The sequence below is a fragment of the Lepisma saccharinum genome, chromosome 1, assembly GCF_977018435.1.
Source record: "Lepisma saccharinum chromosome 1, izLepSacc3.1, whole genome shotgun sequence".
Taxonomy (NCBI): domain Eukaryota; kingdom Metazoa; phylum Arthropoda; class Insecta; order Zygentoma; family Lepismatidae; genus Lepisma; species Lepisma saccharinum.
The window spans coordinates 39,535,676-39,562,236 of NC_139229.1; the positions used below are offsets into that span (position 1 = coordinate 39,535,676).

Sequence of the window (26,561 nt, forward strand, 5' to 3'; positions counted from 1 at the left end):
ACGCGAGTCGTAAATATAGGCGACAGTATTGCCATCTAACGCTGTAAAGTGTAATTATAGTTTTACCAACATGTCTGTAGTTCTGCCCTAGAATTAATGGCACTAGTATCGAATGTGTAACCCTCTGCGACGAGGAGAGCTCAGTGTTTTTTTGCGCTGTGGAGACATGGTACTGAAGTGTTGCAAAATACATTATTATTATTTCGACATAAACACATATCCTGGACGAATAGTTATAAACCCAACGTGAAAATCGGAACTGAGTAGGTTGGGCATCTGAAATTTGATTCTGTTAATAATTTTACATTTTTATTTAGTTTGATGCTTTTAGTAATTTTAACGTTTTTGCTAAGTATATTTCCCCCCCCCATACCATACATGTACAGTCACCGGCAATAAAAATGGTACTCCTAGATCTTGACATACTCGCTTCCTGCAAGGTGTTATGTGTGTTGCCTAAGTTGCCATTGAAAATTTGCAATTAAAATCCACTTATCGCCGTAGAGTTAGGCAACACACACAACACCTGGCAGGGAAGCGAGAATTTCAGGATCTAGGAGTCCCATTTTTATTGCCGGTGACCGTACTCGGAGGGAAATTTAGAGTGAATGCGATGAGAAAATTCAGTAAATCGATCGTGATCTGGATTAAAAGTACCATTCCAGCAGCTGCCTGAAAGATCTGATGAAACTGAAAACATGTCCAGCTTAACGATAGGGTACAGTTGCTTTCGTAAAGTTCCGGACTGTTCCGCAAGGTACGCGAGTCACACCGTCCAGAGTTTCCAATCAGCGCACGTGGCGGGATATAACCAGATACTTTGCGGAAATAACCTGACCATACCATGCCAGTCAGCACAATGAGACGGAAAAACAAAGCTGTTTAATGACGAAAGAAGCTGATTTCATTCGGTTCTGCCTCGAACAAACTCTTAGACTTTCCTCTCACCCTCCTTCCCACCCAGAAAGCATTTCAACTGTTGAACTCGAATCCATTCAACCGACCTCGCCCGGGGAGCAAATGCGTTAACAATGTCAATTTTGATTCGGCGACGTCAGTCAAAATCAAAACTTCATTAAGGGCTGAAAGGAGCCCTGGGAATGTCGTCCATTGTCTCCCCGATGAATGTGATAAATTAGAATAAATAGAAGAGTCCTCCACGTTTGATTACACATTGTTTTGGGGCCTGTGATTTCATTTGCCGATACGTTTTCGTCCTCTTTCTATCTTTTCGCTACTCTCTGGGACGACGGGAAGAAAAGAAGAGATGAGGAAGCAAGTCAACAGGTTTTCAACTTTTGCGGAGAAGGTAACTTTCGGGAGGTTTTGTGAAACTAAAGAGAGCAGTGTTTCCAGACCGAGGGAAATTCAGTGTTGCCAACGTGGTGGAATTTCCCTCGCTTCAGGGGATAATGTTGCTGTCAGGAGGGATTTTTTCGCTGCACAGGGAAATTCGGTAGATTGCGGAAACACTCGTCAACTCGCGATTTTTACGTTCAGTCTGGGGGGTGAGGGCAGAAAGTCAATAAGAGCATTCAAGTATCAATTCTCCTTTCGCTAGTAAACCCAGCAAGGGTAGATGAGAATGCATCTACCAGGTCATAGGCACTCTGAAGAGAGCAAGACATTTTCCGCCCTCATTTCAAAACTCATCAAAGTTTCTGTTTTATTATTTCAAAATTGATAAAGAGAGAGTTGTGCCCGAACAATTCGTTTGCCTAGTAAATAATGGCAGTGAGGTCATGCTTCCAAAATAATTAAGGAACATTTTCAGAAAACCCTTTAAAAAGTATCTGATAAAAACCAAAATTATATCGTAGAAGACAAGACAAGTATTTTGTATTTTTTGTATTTGTATTTATTTACATTTTCCTTGTGCGAGCTGTACGCTGTACGCACTACATTAATTTTACATTACACACACTTCTCTTCCCTCAAAGTCATGTATTAATATTGTACCTTCTTTACGTTAGTATACAAATAACTCTTAGCCGTTGATCAGATACAAAAGAAAAAATTAAACATAATTAGTATATTTTAACAATCGAAATATTGCACATGCAAATAAAGTTGTGTGTCCGGTTCATTCGGCCTCCTGTCTGGAGACTTACTTGAATTTGAATTTCTTTGTTGAATAATGTGAAAAACAAAACAGAACAGAACAAATATACATTGCACACTGCTAGACCCACAGTACACGAATTACACGCTTGGTTCACTTTGTGCGGTTTCTTCGTTCTTATCGCTGTCATTTTCTCTGAATTTCTTCTGCTTCTAAGAACTTTCTTTGCAAATATTCTAGAATAAATTGTTCCATTTAGTAAGCAGAATAAGCATTGTGATCCATACCTCAGTACTTGTCTTGTCCGTTAGCGGACAAGACAAGTACTGAGGTATGGATCACAATGCTTATTCTGCTTACTAAATGGAACAATTTATTCTAGAATATTTGCAAAGAAAGTTCTTAGAAGCAGAAGAAATTCAGAGAAAATGTTCATAAGAACATGTTTTAACGGTTGAAAGTAGCGTAGCTTTACCAATTATTGCGAATTGGGTGAATTGGAGTGAAAAAAATCTGCTATCTGCCTTTGCAATTTGTTTTCCAAGTGTGGCTGTTGATAGAAAAATTTCTGAGCGACACGAATAAAAATAGTGGTGGAAATGAATAATTGACGAGGCGTGATACAACAAAGGGGTTTCGAGGAAAGGGGGCGGAAGCTGTAACGTAAAGAGACCATTAAATGACAAAAGATAGCGCAGTGTCTTCGGATGTTGATGGGCGCTCTTTCACACGTCAATCAAAGTGGTTGTCAGCGTCGTCTCCTTTTAATTTTTTCCGTAGCAAAGTAACACGTGACGGAAACAGTCTTTCACGCCAATTAGATTCCGCTCGAGGCGCGGACGTTGGTTGGTTATCTGGTCGACGCTTTCGCGTCAACTCCCCCTCCCCCCAAGGTCTCTCATCCAACGTTTTTCCCTATTCTTTTGTTTTTCCGCTCTTCTGTGTGCACCCTTCTTAGCAATGCCTATTGTTTTATTTGTCCTCGCAGTCAGTTTTTCTTATAATGGAAAACTGAGGTCGTGAAGGGGTCCCTGATAAAATGCCGTGGGCACTTTAAAAGCCCAGCGTTTTGCTCGCGATTTTTGCCTTTCATTAGCGAACTTGTCTTGAAAATTGCAGCGAGTTTTCACGCTGTTTCACCGTAAAAGTTTGTGTTTTGGGTATTAACCGACTTCTCAGACGAAACTTTTGAAAGATTTTATTATTTCTTTCCTACACAGCTAGTCCGTTGTACCTGCTTCTCCTCTTGATAAATTTGAATTAATGAGGCGTCCAAATGCACTTTAACGCCATCTAGCGTTCTTCTATTGAAGCGGAACAGCAGCGGTGCGTTCTTTCCTAATTAAAATTAACCCCTCCCGAAACGTAATTACAAGGTTGGCACGCTTGGTTTGATTCTTTTGTGAACAGGAAATGAAGAAAACCACCACCACTGTGAGCCTCGCTCTGAATGTTCTTTTTTCTTTTTTCTTCCAGGGGAAGGAGAAGGCTCGCCGGATAGCCCCAAACTTGGTGACGACGCTTTGACTGCTGCTGAAGGTGACACGGAAGCGAACGAAGAGCCCTCTACGCCACTGGTTGATGGTGATCAGGGAAGTGACATAGCCTGCAATAGCAACAACGACGCTACCGCCAATTGCAACAACAATATCGACTGCAGCCCGACGACCAACGGCATTGCGTTGACTCCCACTCCAGTTGTGCTTCCAGAATCTCTACCTGCAAGGTGAGCATATGCTATGTACCACAAGCAAATAATCACTGGCGTACACACGGACAGGGGGAGCTGATGGCTAAAGCCCTCCAGAAGTATTGAGAAAATTAAAATTTTAAAATTAAACCAGCGATAAATTCGAAAACCCGCATTAAAATAACCAATATTACCACTTTTCTCTTTGAACAACAAAAGTTTAAAATGGCAATTGCTAGGGCTGAGCCGATATCACTTTCAACCGATTCCACTCGAATTATAGGCATTAATTTAACAAGAGTTTTTCTTTAAAGCATTTGAGAATTACATCAGAATACTAAATTACATGTTATCACAAAATTCAGTTTTTAACTCAAAACTGGTGCAGATTGAAAGTACACTTCGAATTTTGCATAATATTCATGATAATTAAACTCGGCGAGTGTGTCGCACGGTAATTTTGAGTAATCCGCGAGTTAGTGAAATACAAAAATTCCGGAAAAGTATCCACAGGTATCGATAAATAAATTGCAACCGATACTTTCCGATACCGATACATCGGCATCGTTATCTTAGTAATTACGAAATATTTTATAGTGTGTGACACCTACACCCAAGAACTAAGCAATGTAATATCCACCTTTGCCGTCCATTGTTTTGACTTATTGTAGGTGAAATAAAAGCCATTGGATACACTACAACACCAAACGTGGCAACACCGGTTTAATTGTATAAACTTACACATAAAAAGAATCACAAACGTCAGAACATATTCATGTATTCTTTTAGTACATGTCCATCCATCTATATAACAAAATTATGTCGTCATGGTAACGACATAGAATATAATCCTCGTTACACTTTCCTCGTCACACTCTGAACCTGTGACGCCTTTACAATTCTAGCCCCCCCCCCCCTGAAAAATCCTGCGTACACTAGTGCTAATAATGGAAAGGTTCCTAGACTAGAGGTCTAGGTCAGAATCCTGATTGTTTCATTTTGTTGGTTCATCTATGTCAACAATTCAATATTCCTAATCGTCGCGATTAATCTACGCAGGTTGAAAAGTGACGTAATAATAACCGAAAACAGAATAGGGTGCCGTGCGTCTCGTGAACGCATGCAGTGCATGCTGCGCATGCGTCAATTGTGGGAAACAGGACAGCTCGCTCTGCGACGACATTCATGAGCATTTCTACATTCTAATTTCTTCATATACGAGAAGTATTTATTTTGCACAAGAGCGCTGAAACGAAAATGTTTGGGAACCCCTGATGTAGATAATAGAATTTTAACTACAAGAGATGATTAAAGATGGCAGTCTCAGTTAACAATATATATTACAGGACAAATCCCTAAAATTTATGTATCCAAGCTACTGCTATGTAAAGATATTGAAATCTATACCTAGGACGGAAGATTTTCCCACTCTTGTGTTCAGATTGGAAATTTTTAACTGGTAGTTGTTCCGCAATTCATATTTCTTACTGTAGCATTCGAGTGGGAAAATTTAAATTTGCAACTTTTTCATTAGCACTCCAATTAGATATACGGTATTTGCTCTCGTAGGAATTTTTTTACCTTAATGTTTCCGTAGCCTGTAAATATTTAATTGGTATTAGGTTTCCTCAGTGGAAGTTTTTTACTTCAGTGTTCCAATTGGAATTTTTTATTGGCACCTTCCTCCTCAATGTAATTCTTATTTTCGTGTTTCAAATGGATTTTTTTAGAAAAACACTAAAAATGCTGACCAAGGCAATCTGTATTAAATCAGAAACAAGTGACTTATCAGCGTCTTCAGACTAGAACCAAGCTAAAACGAAATAAAGATCAAACAGGAAGATAATACACCCTCTACAGGCGCTAGACACAAAAATAACTTAAGGTGTCAGTCCTCATCTAAGATGTTTTCTCTCCAGGAATTTGTATGTGGGACGTCTCTTGCCAGGTGATTGACGGCTAGTTATGACTGACAAGTGATTGACAGGTCCCTAGGGAGTGTCTGGAACCATCTGCTTATCATTTCCCTCACATCTGGATGTAGCCTGATTACAACATACGTAGCTTAACAGTCTTACCATTGGAAATATTTAAGATTGATTGATTTGATTGAAACAAGGCTTAATAGTCTTGCCATTGGAAATATTTAAGATTGATTGATTTGATTGAAACAAGGCTTAATAGTCTTGCCATTGGAAATATTTAAGATTGATTGATTTGATTGAAACAAGGCTTAATAGTCTTGCCATTGGAAATATTTAAGATTGATTGATTTGATTGAAACAAGGCTTAATAGTCTTGCCATTGGAAATATTTAAGATTGATTGATTTGATTGAAACAAGGCTTAATAATCTTGCCATTGGAAATATTTAAGATTGATTGATTTGATTGAAACAAGGCTTAATAGTCTTGCCATTGGAAATATTTAAGGTTGATTGATTTGATTGAAACAAGGCTTAATAGTCTTGCCATTGGAAATATTTAAGATTGATTGATTTGATTGAAACAAGGCTTAATAGTCTTACCATTGGAAATATTTAAGATTGATTGATTTGATTGAAACAAGGCTTAATAGTCTTGCCATTGGAAATATTTAAGATTGATTGATTTGATTGAAACAAGGCTTAATAATCTTGCCATTGGAAATATTTAAGATTGATTGATTTGATTGAAACAAGGCTTAATAGTCTTGCCATTGGAAATATTTAAGGTTGATTGATTTGATTGAAACAAGGCTTAATAGTCTTGCCATTGGAAATATTTAAGATTGATTGATTTGATTGAAACAAGGCTTAATAGTCTTACCATTGGAAATATTTAAGATTGATTGATTTGATTGAAACAAGGCTTAATAGTCTTACCATTGGAAATATTTAAGATTGATTGATTTGATTGAAACAAGGCTTAATAGTCTTGCCATTGGAAATATTTAAGATTGGTTGATTTGCTATATTTTACTTCGCTTTTAGTGCCACTTTTTTGGCTATTTTGCGAAGATTGGGATGAGTGATGATAGGATGAAATTGATGAATGGACACACACAAACATCCATGCCCATGCCGGGATTCGAACTCGGAACCCCTGGCGTCATAGCGCGATGTGCTAACCACTCCGCCGCGGCGTCCACCCGTGTTCCAATTGGTAATATTTAATTAGTAACTTTCTTCTTAATGGAAATTTCTTACTTAGCGTTCCATTTGGAATTTTAGTTCGTACCTTCCTCCCCAATGGAATTTTGTCACATATTTAATTATGGATATAACAAGGTGTCCCATTTTATTGCCGGTGACTGTACATTTTCTTTGGACTGCAACTGTACGTACAATTGGAAATCATACTTATCCTACCATCAGCTTGTATTCGAATTCCTACTTTTTAAAGAACAGAATCCTTTAGCTAAGCAGATCTTGATAAACGAGTCAAAGAGGAAGACGTAATATTGTTTTACGAACCATTAGTCACGTCTTTTGTTTGCAAAAGAGGCCGGGAGAGGGCAGGAGAGTCGCGGCACCCATGTTCACGTAATCGTGCGGTCGCTGTTCGCAGACCATAAAGATAGGGGGAAGCACCTTGGACAGATAAGACGAGAGACAGCGGTCAGCCGCCATAAAATGCAAAAATCGCATCCGAAAATGGTCGTTAGTGCCTTTGTTTGCCGCGGCGAGCGGCGCTGACAGCCAAATGCTATACAAGGACAATCATTGTCGACTGGGCATGCGCAGTAGCTCCTTCCGGTAACGTTTAATGCGGTTGAAGGACCCCATAAACATCAAAGAAACGTGAAAAAGAGCTTGTGTAAAAGACGTGCATGCCTTCTGGTGGACTTCTTACGTGAGGGAGGGGGAGAAGGGGGGAAAATGGTGGTTAGGGTAAAAGTGTGGATGTTGAGCCGTGATGGCATTTTTACAATGGCCTCTTCTTCTATGGCAATGGCTGCCTCCGAATACCCCTGGCACAGACTAAGGAGTGATTTTTTTTACCTCGCTTGCCTTCATTTGTGTTACAAGAACTGAAAATTGTCTTAACAGTTGCATTTATAATGCATTTTTCATACTAGCGACATCTATTATCAAGTCTTGAAACTTCATAGATACAAGCAGGCAGAGTTGGGCAGGTTACTAACAGGCAGGCACAATGTTAGCCTAATTGTCGTAACTGCATGTTCATTTTTCACACAAACTATTAGGAATATTAACATGAAATTTTATCATTATAATTTGGGAAGCTACTTGAAAAGAGGAAGTAGCGGACTCCGGTCACGAAAGCTAAGAAAACAGCGGCGATGGGATTCGATGCTTTGACCACGCGTCACCCAATGAAAAGCCGCTCTGGCTCTTCGAGGTCTATTGCGCCATGGAGCTTTTTTAAATAGTTTTTAGTCTCTGAGTATTCGTTTTAACTTCCGATCCACTGGAAGGTAAATCGTTAAAAAGAACGTCTAATATTTACTATTATTATCACTTTATAAATTCCATAGAGTTTCTCCATGAATCAGTTTGCATTTCTATCAGTGGGTGCGGTTTCGATTGCTACTGCAATCTTCTTGTTATTTATAAAAGTAAATAAACAAAGAAACATTGTAAGTTGAAGAAGGTTTCATTACGAATCGAGGCTCAAGAGAGGGGTAAGTGAAGGAGCTCTGTGCGATTTATAAAGTGAAAAACATCTGCTTTGTTACATGATTAGTGCTAATTGTTGAATTTATGTTTTAAGTCCATTTTGTGCACAGTAAGGCTAATTGAGACTGGACCTACAGTTTAAAGTGGGATCCGAACCACTATGTGCCTCCACCGGGTATCGAACCCGGGACCCCTTGATTACAAGGCGACGACGCTACAACTGCGTCGTCGGGGAGTCACGATTACTGCTAATTATGGTAAACAGTATTACATTGATTGATAGATTGATTTGGTGTTTAAAGTCCACTTTATGCACAGTAAGGCTAATCGGGACTGGACCTACAGTTTCTAAAGTGGGATCCGAACCACTATATGCCTCCACCGGGTCTCGAACCCGGGACCCCTTGATTACAAGGCGACGACGCTACAACTGCGCCATCGGGGAGGCCTAAACAGTATTACATTTGAGAGAGAGAGAGAGAGAGATCTGAAATGGAACGACATTTCTTACCTTTTCTTAACACGAATCTTTGAGGGAACATTATGTGGTGCCCCCGTGCGCACGCCTATGGTTAATACGTATTTTAATAAATGGAACGCGTTAAAGGTACCTTTATTTTGCTTGTTTATGTAAGTATCACATCTGTTTGCCCTAAGTACATGTTTTACACGTTGATAGAGATTCCTTGTATCGTATACGGATGGCTTTTGAGTTAGTGGCGTGCGTTTGGGGGGAGGGTTATACCTCTATTTTACCAAACTTTCCTTCAAAGAAATGGTGGAATGTGAGAAAACTTGTGAAATATAAGTCTGACGTCTGTAAGCTTTGACTCGAGATGAACAGGTTACAAAGACAGTGCCAAAAGTGATACTTCTTTGCATTTCACAGGCCGTGCAACCCCCTCCCCCGCGCGCCCATTCTCAACCCTGTTCGGAAGGAGCGAGCTGATCACAAAACAGAATCCATTGCATAAGAGAGACGCTGTAAACATCGTAGCCCCATTGAAAATAACTCGAAACACGTGTGAGAAACTGCTTACTTGCTGTGACTCCAAAAAACAAAAAAAACTCCAACCCTCTTCGTTTTCACCCTTCCTTCCATCAAAGAAGGGTGAGAGATGTTTTAACTTCAACTTGTATGAGAATGGAGCGAGGGGTGCGCATGCGTTGTGCATAGTATGATATTTAGCTCTTCCTCTGGGCTATTATCATAAATCAGCACAAACATTTCTTTTGGATGTGGAAGAAAAAATAAAAATTGGGAGAGGGGGGGGATAGCTGCAGACGCAGAGGCAAGGCACCTCTTATACGATCAATTTAACGCGAAACATTCTCAATATTTCAGTAGACTGACGTCAGATGTCAGCTCGATCGGCGCTAGACAATGGCAGACTTGGAAAAAGTTATTCTGTGTTAGGATAAACAGCATGCAGAAACGGGAGATTCATTCGCGGCCCTTGGTTCCTCTCTGTGAAATATGGGCTACAATTGCGAAGCTGCTGCGTAGACTGTCCCCCCTTTTCTGGAAAGCTTCCATCATTCCTGGGCGAGTGTACTTCAGCACCCATAGATGGCACTCGCAACGATTGAAGAATGTTTTTTTGTTTTTTACTCCCTTGGGAATTTACGCAGTGGAAACTATTTGGTTAAATTCGAAGGGAAATGAGCATTTTTTTTTTTCGCACAGTCTTGATGTACAAATATCACAGAAAATTAAAAGTATTGCAGTAATATAACCCTGTAATATCGTGTATTTCTTCTACAAGTTACAATAGAAAGTGCAAGATTTAAGGATTAATTTAAGTCATGTCTGTTAACCAAAATTCTAGTATAATATAGGTCCTCCTGTATTTATATTATTATTATAACCTGGGAGCGGATTTATATGTAAATACATATTAATGTATGAAGCTGAAATCAGTTATATTTTGTATTATCTTTTCGCATCATGGCACGTGGACTTGAAAAATGCAGTTTTTATTTTCCATATTTTACATATATTAGGTTTTGACTCATATTTTACATATTTTTGCATAGGCCTATTATTTCCATATTTCAGAAAATTTATCCATATATATTCCATATTCGAGCAATTACCAAATGTTCTCGTGTGACCGAAAGAGCTGGGTGAACTTCTTGCGAATAACTGAGAAATTTTAAATACCCTCCCATTACTACTTGCGATATTGAACGTAGTTTTAATCAATGTAAATACATTTTAAGAGTCAACAGAAGGAAATTCACGTTAGAATACTTACAACAAAATGTTGTTATTCATTGTTTTGGAAACAGAAAATGAGAACACATATTGCGTTGTTTTGCAATTAATGACAATGCAAGCAAGCATACTGTATGTTGTTCGTGTAGTGGCTTCTATTTTTAGAAAGGTTTCTCTTTTTAAATTTTAAGTCTATATTTAACTCCATTTAGCACATTTTTACTACATATAAATCCGTTCGTTCCCTGATTATAACAAATAAATAATAACACAAGGAGCCATTTATTTTATTTTACTCATGCATATACTTAAATAAATTTTCTTGTAAGCAGTGACTTCTTCCTAGCTCGACTACGCAATGGGACGCAACAGTTTTTTCAAATTTAAATGTGAATACTTCATAATGCATAAATATAATTAATGTAATCTGCAGTTGCGTGTAGCATAAGTATATTTTTAAAACTGAACCATTATAAATTTACCGTAAAATTTACACTACCGTTAAAAATTTAACAGCCTGCCTGTTAATTTATAAAAACGGTGCACAGTTTTTTATTTCAATTTGAATGCTTTATCATGCATGAAGATAAATAATGATTATAAATTGTACTTGCTTACTCCTTAAATACGTATATTGATTAAAAAATTAATCATTGAAATTAGATTAATTAGGGAAACTATGTAATGACTGTTACTACATTAAAAACGGTCACAATAATATTTTAACGGCAATTAAATGGCAGAGAAAATTAACGGTCGTAGACAGTAATTTCTCCAGCCAACTTTTTACAGTGCAGCTTCCGCTTTCATCAAACTATGCAGATTTTATTCGTAAGAAGTATATGGGCCTATATATTAATATTAGTTAACTGGTAAGGTGTTATCTCCGTGGCTTAAGCTGATCTTCGTGGCGGGGTGGTTAGCACATCGCACTACAGAACCCAAAACGTGTCAATTGACACATATATATTTTGATTTTAATAACACGTTAACGTGCATAAACTGCAAATGATGCACCTTTTAGTGTGCCAAAATACACATAGGAATGTATTAAAGGGTATTTTTATGAGATGAAGTTCCGTGTGATGCACTAAAATGCATGAATTTGGAAGTCAGACAAGGTCATTTCGAAGATAACAAACTTTCACTTTTAATGCATCAATTGAAACAGCTAAATGTGTTATTTCGTTAATTCTAATATCAGGATGGATTAATCATATTTTATAAATACAAGATAATTTGGTTGGTAAAATATTCAACTCTAAGTGAGTCATTTTTCGAACTGCAGGTATAAAATATATATATTATGTAAGGTGATGTAGTCCTATATAAAATTATACTTATCATTAATTAATTATACAAATTAACACACTGTCTTACCATAAACCTATGACTCTTGCTTCGTAGCGCCACTGAGGTCTGTCTATTTTTGGAGTGTATTGTTTATTGTAGGATGATTCAGATGAATTTTTCTTCCATATTTATTTTGTATGACATGGCAAAGGTAAAACGCAATTTTAGAAAGCAAAAAGTATCGTTACTTTTTCCAATTAACTCTGTATTTGTTGGATTGGCAGAAAAAATAAATTTGTTTTAATGAGCAAAACACGTTAATTATGTGTAACCGCAAACAAACAAAAATAGTAGCCTTTACTAAATTTTTCTGGTACCTCTAAGCAAATGTTCACGATTTCTTAAAAGCATTTGATACTGTGAACAATCATGTGTTTGTCGACTATTTAAAGTAGAAAACAATTTTTTGGTTGTTCCAAACTTTTTTCTGTATGTGTATGTGTTGACGGTTGTGAAGAGTTGAAAACACAGGAGGAACTGTGAATGTCTTTCGTATTGGTTGTTGGTGTGTGCTACTTACGTTGTTAATCCGCACGTGAGTCTATTGATTAATTCGCTTCCTTCGTTTCAGGGATCCCGCTAGCCCCCGCTGTCCGTCAAGGGAATCCAGGGACTCGCTGCCTCGCTGCCCTTCGAGGGACTCGCTGGGATCGGAGTGTGGGCGGGGCGGCCTCGCGAGAGCCACGCCCTCCGCCACGCTCGGCAGCCCCGTGGCCCCTCCCCCGGCCTACCTGCGGCCGCTCGCATCGCCACTGCTGGCCCTTTCACGTGGCTCGGCATCTCCCCTGGTGACCCCTTCCTCCCCGCTCGCCTTTGTCCCCGCCACGGAGGCCGTCCTGGATTTCAGCACCAAGAAGAAGCCCGAGGAGGACATGGGTGTTCTGAATCTCAGCAAGCCAGCGACGCCGGTGCCCCAGCACTCGGGACATGCCGGCGAGAGCCCCCTCGACCTGTCCGTGCCGAGGAAGAGGTTCCTGGAGGAGACGTCGCAGTCCCCCTTGGCCCGGAAGACCCCCAGGGTGGACCCTGCCTTCAAGCCCCTGTCGCCCTGGGGCACCGCGGGTCACTTCCCGTACTTCACCCCGCCGAACCTGTCCCCCAAGAGCAGCTCGGGCGGTTCCGGGGAACTTCCGGTGTGGAACGGTAAGCTCAAGATGGACAAGAGTCCCGGAGGGAGCCACTACGCCCCGACCCCTCCGAGCGACGCCAGCAAGGCGCTGGAGAAGATGAGCGAGCTGAGTAAGTTGGGAGGAGAGGCAAGTGACGTCTTCAGGTCGTCCCTGGCCGGACGGCACAGCGCCTGGCAGAGCCACTGGTTAAACAAGGGAGCGGAGCAAGCCAAAGATGTTCTGAAGTGCGTGTGGTGCAAGCAGAGTTTCCCCAGCCTGGCGGCGATGACGGCGCACATGAAGGAAGCGAAGCACTGCGGCGTGAACGTCCCACCCCCGACTACCTCCACGACGCCCACCCCAACGTCGCAACCCCCGACCCCCGCTACCTCGAAGCCGACCCCCGCGGATCTCAACCTGCTCATCAAAGAGACGATGCCGCTACCCAGGAAACTGGTTCGAGGCCAGGACGTGTGGCTGGGTAAAGGCGCCGAGCAGACTAGGCAGATCCTGAAGTGCATGTGGTGCGGACAGAGCTTCAGGAGCTTGGCGGAGATGACGTCGCACATGCAGCAGACGCAGCACTACACGAACATCATCTCTCAGGAGCAGATCATCTCGTGGAAGTCGGCGGACGACAAGGCCAGCAACCAGAGCCACGTGAGCGCCGTCCTCACGTGCAAGGTGTGCGACCAGGCGTTCAGCTCGCTCAAGGAGCTCAGCAACCACATGGTGAAGAACTCGCACTACAAGGAGCACATCATGAGGTCGATCACGGAGAGCGGCGGCAGGAGGAGGCAGACCAGGGAGAAGCGGAAGAAGTCCCTTCCCGTCCGGAAACTTCTGGAGCTCGAGAGGGCTCAGAACGAACTCAAGAACGGGGAGGGGAAGGGAAGGGAGAGCACCGGCAGGATAACCTGCGAGAAGTGCGGGGAGAAGATAGAGACCCCGATCTTCGTCGAACACATCCGTCAGTGCTTGGGCAACCAAAGAAACCTGCTGAAGAGCGCTTTGCTCTCCAGCGGGGTGGAAAATTCCGAAGGAGGAAGGAACGAGGATCTCGGGGAATTGGTCCCCCGGCCGGCGGCGTCCAACGAAACGGGAAAGGAGGCTCGACCGGAGGCTGCGTCGGACAGCGAGAGCTCTCCGTCAGTCCTGAACGCCATCGAGAAGTTGATCGAGAAGAGTTTCGACTCTCGCGCGAGGCAGACCTTCGGGGGTGCCCCGATGGGGTCGAGTATATTGAAAAGACTGGGGATCGACGAGAGCGTGGACTACACCAAGCCACTCGTGGACCCGCAGACCATGAGCCTCCTCAGGAGCTACCACTACAGGAGAGAGAGAAGCGGGAGCGAGTCCAGTTCGGTTTCGGACAGGGGGAGGGGAGACGTCCTCACGCCGGAGAGGAAGCCGGAGCCGGCGGAGCTGAAGCCGCTGCCCCCCGACGGCCCGCGGGCGACGCCGGAGAAGAGGGACTCCCCGGTGAAGGTGAAGGAGGAAGAGCCAGAGGTGGAAGAACCGGAAGGAGAGTGCGAGAGAAGGACTCCGGTGAAGGAAGAGGTTGCGGACGAAGAAGAAGACGAGAGGGCGAGTTTCCACAGCAACGGACGACCCGCGGACGGTCTGTCCGAGGCCCCCGCGACGGACGACGAGGACGCTTGTCGAGACGACGACCACGACGTTCCCGTCGCGACGCCCACCGCGGACGCCGCTCCCGGAAGCGTCGACGCCCCCAGTCCTCTCCACCAGCCGCCCTCGGCCGGTGACGCCGGGGGCGGGGGTAGCGTCGGTGCGGCGTCCGGCGCCCCCAGCCCCTGTCACAGCACCGGCAGCGACAGATCGGCGACGCCGAGGAGCGAAAAGAAAAGCGAATCTCCGGCGAAAGGAGAGGGGTCGAGCAGCCTGAACGCGCTGTCCTCCATGTTCGACAACCTCTCGGGCGCCGCGGCGGAGGGCAGCAGCCACCCGCTGGCGGCGCTGCAGAAACTGTGCGACAAGACTGAAACCCACGCGAGCAGGCCGGGGACGTCGGCCACCAACTACCCGGCCAATCAGGGGACCCCGGGGGCCATCCTGGCGTTCAGCTGGGCCTGCAACGACGCTGTGATGACAGACTCCATTATGAAGTGCGCATTTTGTGATACGCCGTTCATCTCCAAGGGAGCGTACCGCCACCACCTTTCCAAGATGCATTTCGTGAAGGACGGCGCCATTCCAGACCCCCTCACGCTCAAAGCTCAGCCGGGATCGAAAAGTGCAACCAGCAAAAGTCCTCAGCAGCAAGGGAACTTTGAGGAAAGTCCCCATTCAAAATTTCTCAAGTATACCGAACTGGCCAAACAGTTATCCAGTAAATATGTATAGAGAGAATGGTGCGTGTGTACATAGGCCAGTGTGTGCGTGTGCGATGTACGTGAGGACATTTTTTGACAAAAAAAAATAGTTTCCCCCATTTGTGCGTGTAAACCCATTCCAAAAAACCCCATATTTCTAAAGATTCTTCCTTGTCCAGTGTTAGATTCCCAGATGTGCGCAGGGCATAGCCGTTTAGTTGTTTTGGTCTGTGCATCGCTACGATGTGATTATACCATATCTTATACTATTTAAATAAATAAGAGATACGAACAAGTCAAGCCAACGAGTGCTAAAGAACAAACAAAAGCAAAACGATTCATTATGAGTCATTTCCATTATCTTTGTTAAAATGTATAGTCTATGTGGTAAAATTGTCATGGAACCAAGTTCACAATGCGAGTTCGACTTTTGTTTTAAAGAAAATATTTGTTATATATATATACTATATATATATAAATACTATATATACGAAGGAACAATGAATTGATGACATCACGGACAAATTGCTCACGTGGAAAGTAGTGCGTGTGTGATCGACAATGTATACAAGTATACGCCAGCGTGAATGACGTCAGAATGTGTGTGTTGATATGTGTGTGTGCGTAGTTTTAATCCCCCGGTGATTCCAAATAGCGCGCATGTGCTGAATGCAGAAAAAACGTTTTAAGAAATGTGCTTTCTTCATCTTCTTCTTTCTCTCTTTTCATAGTGGTTACGACAGCGGGGTCGGAAAGACCACCGCGAAACATACAATGTAATGAAAGGTATACATAACATTATAATGGCTGTGCAATTTGCCATAAAGTATCATAACAAGACAAAGAAACAATCAAATGATCAAACAGAATAAAAAAAAAATCAAATCCATCGTGTTTGCCTCATAAGCGATTCAGGACAATCTGGTATAAGAAAAAAAAACGAATTTAAAGTTAACAATAGGTATGAAAAAAAAGTGAAAATTAGAATGTTATTGTGTAGTCAATTTCATTGTTTCTCTCCATGAATAATAAAAAAAGAAGTATTGTAAACTGCCTGAACTTCCATGAAAACAAAACTTATCAAACTTAAGTGTTGAAAAAATTTACTTAACATGACATGATGTGACAACAACTTTTACAAACAACAGCAAGATATACATATAAAAAATATATCTATACAAAATAAGTTAAAATTTTTATTGACTTCCCAGTTTTTTGTAAATCTAGCCTGTAAGTGTGTTTTCTCCCAGCTGTATACTAGTATTTTGCTCAATAATTGTCACTCCATTCTGGTTGCTTTGTTACCAAGTCAGTAACTGCTGTGCAGAAGTTGGTGTTTACTATTGAAGCCATATATAATTGTGATTAATGATTCTTTTCGTTACATCTGTGTTTTTATTCTGGTACAAGGTATATTTGTTTAGTGTCATTGGGTAATTTCTCTGTTCGTTGTTTGTTTTAAATTTACACCACCAAGTGAAAGTTATGTGCATTGTGGCACAAGAAAAAAATCTATAATAAGCAATATTTGCATGGTTGGAATCTTCATGAGGATGACATGGACGTCCACAATTTATTCTGCGCACTTGATGGTACTATGTTTACATTTGCAAACATATGAAACAAATTGTGCATTCATGCAAAAATGACTAAGAAAAACCCAAAATTCATGTATTAGTAGCTCAAGCTGTAATCAGCCAAAGCCTTTATGTAAAAGTCTTTTTTACTTTTCCAAGATTTCTTCCTGCTGGATTTTAATGTGTGTGGATTGCATGTAGTCAAAACTAGAATTAAACTGACATACCTTCTAATAGCATCCCTATAAGCTTAGATGGGATTTGAGGGCTGCAACTGCCCACCTAATTTTATGAAAATAACATAAATGTCCTACCAAAAATACTGTATTTGTACTAAGTGATGACAATTAACTACGTATTTCATTTCCACCATAAAAATGTATATGTACATAACGTCCATAACCTTCAATATCTTTTAAAAATGAGCAGCTCGTATGTTTTAAAAAACATAAATACCCCGTCCCCCTAAAAGTGCTCAAATCTCATCTATGCCAGTAAGTATCGGTATGTTCTTGAAATGTCAAGAGGAAAAAACAGAAAAAATGACATCTCAGTTAATTCTAGTTCTGACCACTGAAACCAAATTTTCAAAAATGAAATCACAGAGGAACAAAGAGTTATACCTACAAAAAGATATATATATATATATATATATATATATATATATATATATATATATATATATATATAATATTTGTTGGTCAGCGCTGCTTAGAACAGTTTTTGAAACAAAACCTATCGAAAGGCGGTTAATTATATGACAATTGCGCTAAACAACTATATACTTACATCATACGAGTAGATTCCCAAGAAAATTCTGAGTGTGAAATGAATTGGTTTAATTCAAAATCAAGCTCCTCCAACCTCGATTGTTTCATTTATTTTATTTTCTTTCTCTTTCCTGCCACTTGTGGCTAATCACGAAGATGAGGATGAATGATGATAAATTGAAACTGATGAAAGATAATTCACAAACACACATGGACAGCACGCAACACAAATCCGACAGTGGATTATACTGGTTTTAAGTCCAGTCACCAGAGCCCCGTTAGCTTGCAACATTGCAGTTACCGGGGGTGTAGAAGTGAGGTTGACTTTTGGGTCCTCTCTCAATTGGTCACCCCTTACAACCCCCAACCTCGATAATATGATGTAGTCTTTTACAGCATACTCGCCTGTATTTTGCTCATGTTATCTCTCTCTGCCTCTTCAGATTTGTTGCTAACAATATGATGAATGATGATTGGATGTGAGAACCAATTTTGAAAAATGCCTTATCCTGAATTCGATCTAAGAATCCCTGGATTTGCACCACGTTATGATAGCCACTACAGCACAAAGGTTCGGAGAAGTGTAAAATATAGCTTAATATTTAGTTAGTCTTTAGGTAAACATCTATTTCATTCTTTTACTCATTGGTCTAGATTTTCTACAATCTCCCATGGCCGAACGCGTGAAATTGTTGACTTTCGATATCGACAACGGAAGTACACGGGTTCAAATCCCGGTGTGTTCTTTGTGCTTCATCATATCGTCACTCCGTCCCGATTAGTGAAAAGTGGGGAAGAGTGAAGTAAAATGAAATAAATCAGTCAATCAATTATTTAACATAGCTTTTCCGCCACTTTTGACGAACCGCGACAATGAGGATGAGTGATGATATGAAGAAATTGATGAAGAGAGACTCGCAAGGAACACCCAGACCGGGATTCGAATTCGCGATCCCTGGCGTGGTATCGCGCTGTGCTAACCACTCCTCCACGGGTATCGGCAATATTCTTTGCAGTTACTTAGGTTTCGATTGTCACACAATTTAATCATTATTATTATTATTATTTAGCCCTTGATTACAATATCCTTTCCCTTTATATTACGGCAATTTTTGCCAATTTTGGCTAATCACAATGATGAGGATAAATAATGATTAGGTGATACTGATGAATGGACTCTTGTAAAGAAACACCAATGCTCAGGGACGTGAACTCGGAACCCTTCCAAGAAGCTACCGGCACTGTGAGACACGAAGATTAGTTGATTGTTCTTATTGTCGATTTGGTTTACTTTATTTCGAAATCCTAACCCTCTTGGTCAATTGTATGAGTGATGGCATGGTGAAATTGATGGAATGGCACTCGCAAAGAACACCCATGCTCACAGAGGTGCCCATCCGACCAAGAACAATGGTGCGTCCCACCAAATTATATCATAATCCCCAAACAGCATTTAATTGATGATATGCAGCGAACAACATCCTCCACAATTCATTGCGCCGTGTTTCGGGGCAAACAGATCAGATCCTGCGTTCAAAACATGCCGGGTAAGCATTGCGCGTATGGTGTTTGTTGAAATGATTCAAGGTGTGATTATCGTGATCTTATGAGGAATGCGTATTTTTTTACGGTTTCCGAAGCTCTACAGAAACCGTGAAAATTGTGTAAAGTCACAGATGAAAAGTGGTGAAATGAGCATTTTCTCGCTCTAAGAAGGCTTCGTATGTTTTCCTTAACACTCGAATTCGCTTGCCCTATTTCTTCCCAGAATACACTACGTGATGACAGCAAGTTGAAGATCATCGATTGTGGCAGTGTGTGTACTACTATCCCCATAAATCCTTCTTTTCATTTGTCGTACAATATATCCTCTAATGGATCAAATATGGTAGCAAAAGTGACTTGGAATTAGCTGAAGTATTTTAATTACTAAGGATCGCATTTTAAATGGAAGTCCTTTTTTATTTTTCAACACGGATCATGGAATAAATAACAACAGTGTTGATAATTATCTTCCACCAACAAGATTGCATGGTTTTTTACTTCCCTTATTTTTCCTTTTTCTGGTCCCTTTACCGGTCACGAAAGCCTGAAAAACAGCGGCGATGGGATCCGATGCGCTGACCACGCATCACCCAATGAAAAGATTCTCTGTCGGGCCCTGGTCCTTCAAGGGCTGTTGCGCCACGGAGAGTTCTGGTACATTTATTGACTAGTTTTTCAGCCTACATTCCTTCACCCCCCTTTTTTAGAAAACATCTTCCTTGGTTCCTCTATTGACAAGATATCAAATATTTTGTACGGCTGTTTATCCGTGAACAAAACATTCAACAATTGTCTATTTGGTGCAGCTTAGAGGAAAGAAAGAACAAGCACCTTGAACAAAACATTCAACAATTGTCTATTTGGTGCAGCTTAGAGGAAAGAAAGAACAAGCACCTTGAACAAAACATTCAACAATTGTCTATTTGGTGCAGCTTAGAGGAAAGAAAGAACAAGCACCTTGAACAAAACATTCAACAATTGTCTATTTGGTGCAGCTTAGAGGAAAGAAAGAACAAGCACCTTGAACAAAACATTCAACAATTGTCTATTTGGTGCAGCTTAGAGGAAAGAGAGAACAAGCACCTTGAACAAAACATTCAACAATTGTCTATTTGGTATAGTTTAGAGGAAAGAAAGAACAAGCACCTTGAACAAAACATTCAACAATTGTCTATTTGGTGCAGCTTAGAGGAAAGAAAGAACAAGCACCTTGAACAAAACATTCAACAATTGTCTATTTGGTGCAGCTTAGAGGAAAGAAAGAACAAGCACCTTGAACAAAACATTCAACAATTGTCTATTTGGTGCAGCTTAGAGGAAAGAAAGAACAAGCACCTTGAACAAAACATTCAACAATTGTCTATTTGGTGCAGCTTAGAGAAAGGAAAGAACAAGCACCTTGAACAAAACATTCAACAATTGTCTATTTGGTTCAGCTTAGAGGAAAGAAAGAACAAGCACCTTGAACAAAACATTCAACAATTGTCTATTTGGTGCAGCTTAGAGGAAAGAAAGAACAAGCACCTTGAACAAAACATTCAACAATTGTCTATTTGGTGCAGTTTAGAGGAAAGAAAGAACAAGCACCTTGAACAAAACATTCAACAATTGTCTATTTGGTGCAGCTTAGAGGAAAGAAAGATCAAGCACCTTGAACAAAACATTCAACAATTGTCTATTTGGTGCAGCTTAGAGGAAAGAGAGAACAAGCACCTTGAACAAAACATGCAACAATTGTCTATTTGGTGCAGCTTAGAGGAAAGAAAGAATAAGCGCCGCCTTCTACCTTACCTTCCCCCCATGAGTGTTGGGAGTACGTTGCAGCGATTGTTGCAACAATGAGATCTGGGCTTACACAGCAACAAACGCATTGTAAGTGGGACGCCTGTTGGGTTGAAAGTGTACTTATCTGCTAGATTTAGACTTTTATTGTGACGTTTTTTGAGAATAGCTTTAACTTAACTATGTGACTGTGACGACAGTATTGAGTGTCAGTGAAATGGCGCAGCCAGGTACAAGTGGCAGCAAGTTATGGAATGCGGTAAGCTGTTGCAATGAAGATTTAATCGAAACGGATGGTAAGATTATTCGCTCTACTTTACCTTCAAAAAAGAAAATGAATAATGACTATAGTTTATTTTTGTACTTCACTAAAAATATTATTTTAAGTGAAAGCACAATATATTTCATACATATATAAAAAGGGATACATTAATACGAAATTTAATGTATTCCCTTTTTATATATGAATGGTATATAGTATTGCGCTTTCATTTAAAATAGCATTTTTAGTGGAGTGCAAAATAACTATAGTCCTTTTCCCCCTTTTTTTGGCAATAATTTTCCCTTTTTTGTCCTATTTAGAGGAAAATTTTCCCTTTAAAATACGGTCTCTAATTACAATTGTGTATGGAAATGCATGACTTTTAAGAAGTGGGTCTACCTCTCTAAGAAGTCTATGATGTTGAGAAAATTCCCAGATCTACTTTGTGCTTCGTCACATCTTCTTGATGTCCCCTGAGAGCCAAACTACAGGTGGATTTTATGATTTTTCCAGGCACTATATGTTATACATGTATGCATTCAATAGCGTGAATTCAGCACATTTCGTGTTTTTTCATTGTTTTTTTTTTTTACTTAAACCTTTACAATCATTAATTTTCCCTTTACACCATGCAAACCTATCGGCAAAGAACCAGCATGAATAACATAACCAAAATATCTCTCTATTTTCTGTCAGTCGGGTTTTAGTGCTAGCGTAATAATAATCTGAGGTGAAAGCTCTATTAGTCACGTAGTATTTCGGAAAAGGTGTTTCTGGTTTACTTGGTTTGGATGATAAAATTGAAGCTTAAATATCATCTACTAGATCTCATTCTGTACTTACAAACAAATATCTGTATTCACAAAGTCAAAATTTTCACTTCTTTCACCTCTTGTAACGACCATATGACTTGAACTATTCAAAAAAACATTTCCTTCTGATCTGGTAATTCACTACTTTTCTAGTGATTACCATTTTTTTCTGTTTGCAGTTGTAGGGGCATACATAATATGTTGGGTTGAAAATATATTTGTATAATATCGTATCATTTTGGAAAACATGATAGAAGATCTACGTCATGAGTCTAGTCTCATGATTGATTTGATTTATTCTACTTCGCTTTTGTGCCACTTTTGGCTAATTGCGAAGATGGGGATGAGTGATGATATGATGAAATTGATGGACACTTACAAACATCCATGCCCAGGTCGGTATTCGAACCCGAGACCCCTGGCGTCGTAGCGCGACACCAGGGGTCCCGGCAAAGAGTCTTGTTTTATTCGCTACGTTTGAAGAAAGAGTCTGTCAACGTAATTGGGAGATCGAACCTGATCTTTGTCAATGGATTTCTTCTCGTATGAAACATATAGCCTAAAGCTGGCACTGGCCAGAAACTTCCTGTACAGCGTTCTCCAAAAGTCTTAGGACAGAGGAACTTTTATATAATATTTTGTCATTTTCGATGTAATACTGAATTACTTTATATTTTTCAATACATTCGGCAAAAATTTTATTTTATTCCTCTCGTTCATTTCGCACACATCTATTGTGCATGTGGCAACCCTGAAATTGAACCTGAAGACTACGCAACCCACCAACGCCCTGTGTAAGTTGGGTTGCCTAGTATCAATTGTCGCTGTCCTAAGATTTTTGGTGAACGCTGTACAAGGCATGGGGAAGTCCACTCTATATTTGCGATCTTCCGTTGAAATTCATTTTGGTCTTCAAGCCGTATATTAATTACATCACGTATTATCGTTGAGCAAAGTGATATTGAAAGCACATACTTCACATTGAAATTTAAAAGTACTAACAACTTATTACAAAGTACATTGATGTGTATTTTCTATTTACAGTGACGTCTTGTAAACCTTGATAGTTCGAATATAATGGACTCAATTTGAACCTTATTTTCTTAAACAAACTTGGTGAAGAGTAAATATATCTGCGTTTTCCAGGAATGAATTCAAGAACCATGTCGTATGTTTTGTTCAGTTAACAGACTACCTCATTTGCAGCTGATACTTGATTGATTATACACAATAATGTTCCAATCTGACCATTCCCTTACAGGTGGTGAATGTCAATTCACCACATTGGGCATTTGCTTGAGAATCTATTATATGCGAAGGTACCTCGAAAAGTAAAATTACAAAAAAAAAAAAGAAATGATTGGAGTGTTTATCCTTCTTGTTGGTGATCCCCCCCCCCTTCCCCAATTGCAAGTTACGTTTATGTTTCTTTATGAATTAACATTATTGAAACAGAAAATAAAATAATTTAATTCGGCTGATATTAAATGTCCATTAGTCTTCCACATCACTCGAGACCGTGAGATAGAATATTATTTCGCTTTGTGGTTAAAATTCCTTACAAAAGCCACACACGAAGAATGGTTAATTAATATTTATGTGAAATTTAGCAGTTTAACGTCTTTTGTAGCTTTATTTCAATTTTTCTCGAAAGAGGGCACTTCCATCCTCTTTACATTGTAACCATTATTGAGTAGATTAGGCCAATGAAAGCTTAGTGTAAGGGCTGAAACGCTGTCAGCGTTAACAATTTATGCTAGAAATTGTGTAGTGATTGTTATTTAAAAGAACAGAAAACCTAGTCTGTAAAACCTTCATGCATTCTCTCATAGGTAGTACCCGTTCATATCACTATTTTCCTCGAGTAAAGAAGAGAAATGCAAATTATACTTTAGTATAAATACCGGTGTTTGTCATTGTAATGTATATTAAATTAGACTGCCCCTTCACCCTCAGCCTCTCCACTCATTTGTCTGGCGCCGTCATTGGTCCTGGCCAGAAAGTTTTATCGGTGGGAGGGATCAGGCCAATGATGAAACTTGAACAGTAGAAATAATCATAATAATAATGATTACCGTAGTTATTATTTTTATTATTCAATAATAACTGTTATAATCGAATAAAAATTAACCACATTTATTATTAAAGGAAGTGTACCAAATGTGGACCCGTCCTTATAGCGGGTCCCCTGCATTTCTGCTCTGGATGGTGCTGTAGTCTGGTGGAAATACATGGAGTTGGTAGTTTACGTTATTGTCGTATGCAGTGTTTCCTCCCATGCTGATTACTCCGTCTATTCTTTTCCAGTCAGCTCGTGAGTGATTTTGTGCAAGTCGAAAATTTTATTACTCCCACGTTCAATTGCAGTAATTCGGTCAATTGAGATGAAAATGTGTCAAATCTTCTACATGCTTTATCCTCGCTATATAACTAACTATCTTTGTATGCATTTGGTAAGTAATGGATGGGAATACGTGACAAATAATTGAGGACTGAAAGTGGTAAACGTTGTAAGTGCCAAAAGCGAAAGTGTTTGGAAATCGCATCGTTCCGCACATCAGCCCGTAAGAACGTGCACACTAGTGACCTCTTTACACGCCCTTTGAACTACTTAGAGGGCTACCAGCCACATTTCACGTTTACCACATTATAAAGCATGGCACATTTCACAGTCTAACGTGGAAAACGGCGTTTGAATTATTGTGGCACTTACAGCGTTTACCAATTTTAGTCTTCAATTATCATGAAAAAATAACCCTTAGTGATCTTAAAGTGGGTCCCTCGTGTTGTTGTGCAACAAGCACAAAATGCGTTTTCACCCACATTCTAATCATGGAATTTTGGTACAGGTTCCAAGATAATAGATATGACGAGAACAGGGAAGAAACTATGAACGTGGAATCAAGATTAACATAGCCACATAGATTCTACACGAAAGAAGAAAACATTTTAACATTTCAGAAAACGTTTTATTTTATTCACAGACTTTCATGTATTGAAGACTAAAATTAGTAAACGCTGTAAGTGCCACAATAATTCAAACACCGTTTTCCACGTTAAACTATGAAATGTGCCATGCTTTATAATGTGGTAAACGTGAAATGTGGCTGGTAGCCCTCTAAGTAGTTCAAAGGGCATAAATAGGTCACTAGTGTGCACGTTCTTACGGGCTGATGTGCGGAACGATGCGATTTCCAAACACTTTCGCTTTTGGCACATACAACGTTTGCCACTTTTAGTCCTATATTGTCTTTCAGCTTATATAACTATGATTTATGCTGTTGCTGCTTTTAATTGTACTAAATACAAGGGCACTTCAGGAACGTTTTCTTCCAATGTTCAAAATTGCGTCTCTTCGAAATAATAAGATTTCCACAATGAAGCCATTTCTTTCTCGCTACGGGAGGAGACATACTAAATAAGTACATAACGTACTCTTTCAAGCTTTAGTGCCATTTATTAAGGCTTCATGGTTTCCTTGATATGCGGGAAAAACAGAAGAGGTAGGGGGCATATTTGGTACACTTCCTCTATTGTTTGATAAATGGGGAGGGAGATTTTGCTACTCGATTCACCAGATGAGTGTCTATCCATTACGTTCTTACGTATCATGCAACAGAGCTTTATACAGAATTTTCCTTCTGTGTGGGTGTAAGTTCATAATTAGGGTGTATAAGTATAAATTTAGAACCAAAGTGACTATAAATTGAGCCCTTGTGAAAATTTTTTAGGGGGTGTTTAGGAAATTTTGGAAGTGTGTGGATAAAATCACTGCCATGCAGTTTGTGCACTAAAATCGACAGTATTGTATTTTGTTATTATATTAACTTTTACATACCTCTTTCAAGAAAAGGTTTTTAAAGTTCGGGGTCACCTCTCACATAAGACTATAATTTTAAAATACTTAGAAATGTGGAACCATTTATTATTTGTATTAAAGGGTAGAACATGAATTGTAACGTACTTCCTGCATCTTGCACTCATTTTTTTCAATCGAACGCAGTTTTGTTTTACAAATTCTGAAATAATTCTTGAAGCTTTCCTGGCGGCGAATACTCAAGAAGTTTTCTCGGGATATGAACCAGGTGATTTCCCGATACGCTTCCGAGCTTTCTAGACCCCGCCAGCTCTTCCCTCCGAGTCAGTGTTGCCAACGTAGCTCTTTTACACAGAGAAAAATGTTTGTTTGGATTAACCAAAAAAATGGTAGTGGTGAACAAATCGTTTGTTTAAATAGGCATCAACCAAACAATTGTTCACCATTACCAAAAGATTTGGTCAAGTTCTATTTGTTTGTCGTAAACATTATTTTGGTAAATCTAACAAAATGTAGCCCATTTGTTTAGGAAAACCAAATAATTTAGTCAAAATTACCAAACGATTTGTTAAATAATTTATTCATAATTACTTATGTTGCAATGTGGCTAA

The 26,561-nt window shown here is 40.0% G+C and overlaps 1 protein-coding gene across 1 annotated transcript in view; it reads left to right on the plus strand.

The window, feature by feature from the left end:
- The window catches only part of tio (zinc finger domain-containing protein tiptop), a 323,446-nt gene extending 306,718 nt beyond the window's left edge, over nt 1–16,728 (plus strand). Inside the window, exons 2-3 of the mRNA XM_083131022.1 lie at nt 3,539–3,788; nt 12,515–16,728. Of these exons, the coding sequence (XP_082987148.1) occupies nt 3,539–3,788; nt 12,515–15,416 (3,152 nt within the window). The 3' untranslated portion in view covers nt 15,417–16,728. The remainder of the gene's footprint in view (nt 1–3,538; nt 3,789–12,514) is intronic.
- The last annotated feature ends 9,833 nt before the right edge of the window (nt 16,729–26,561 follow it).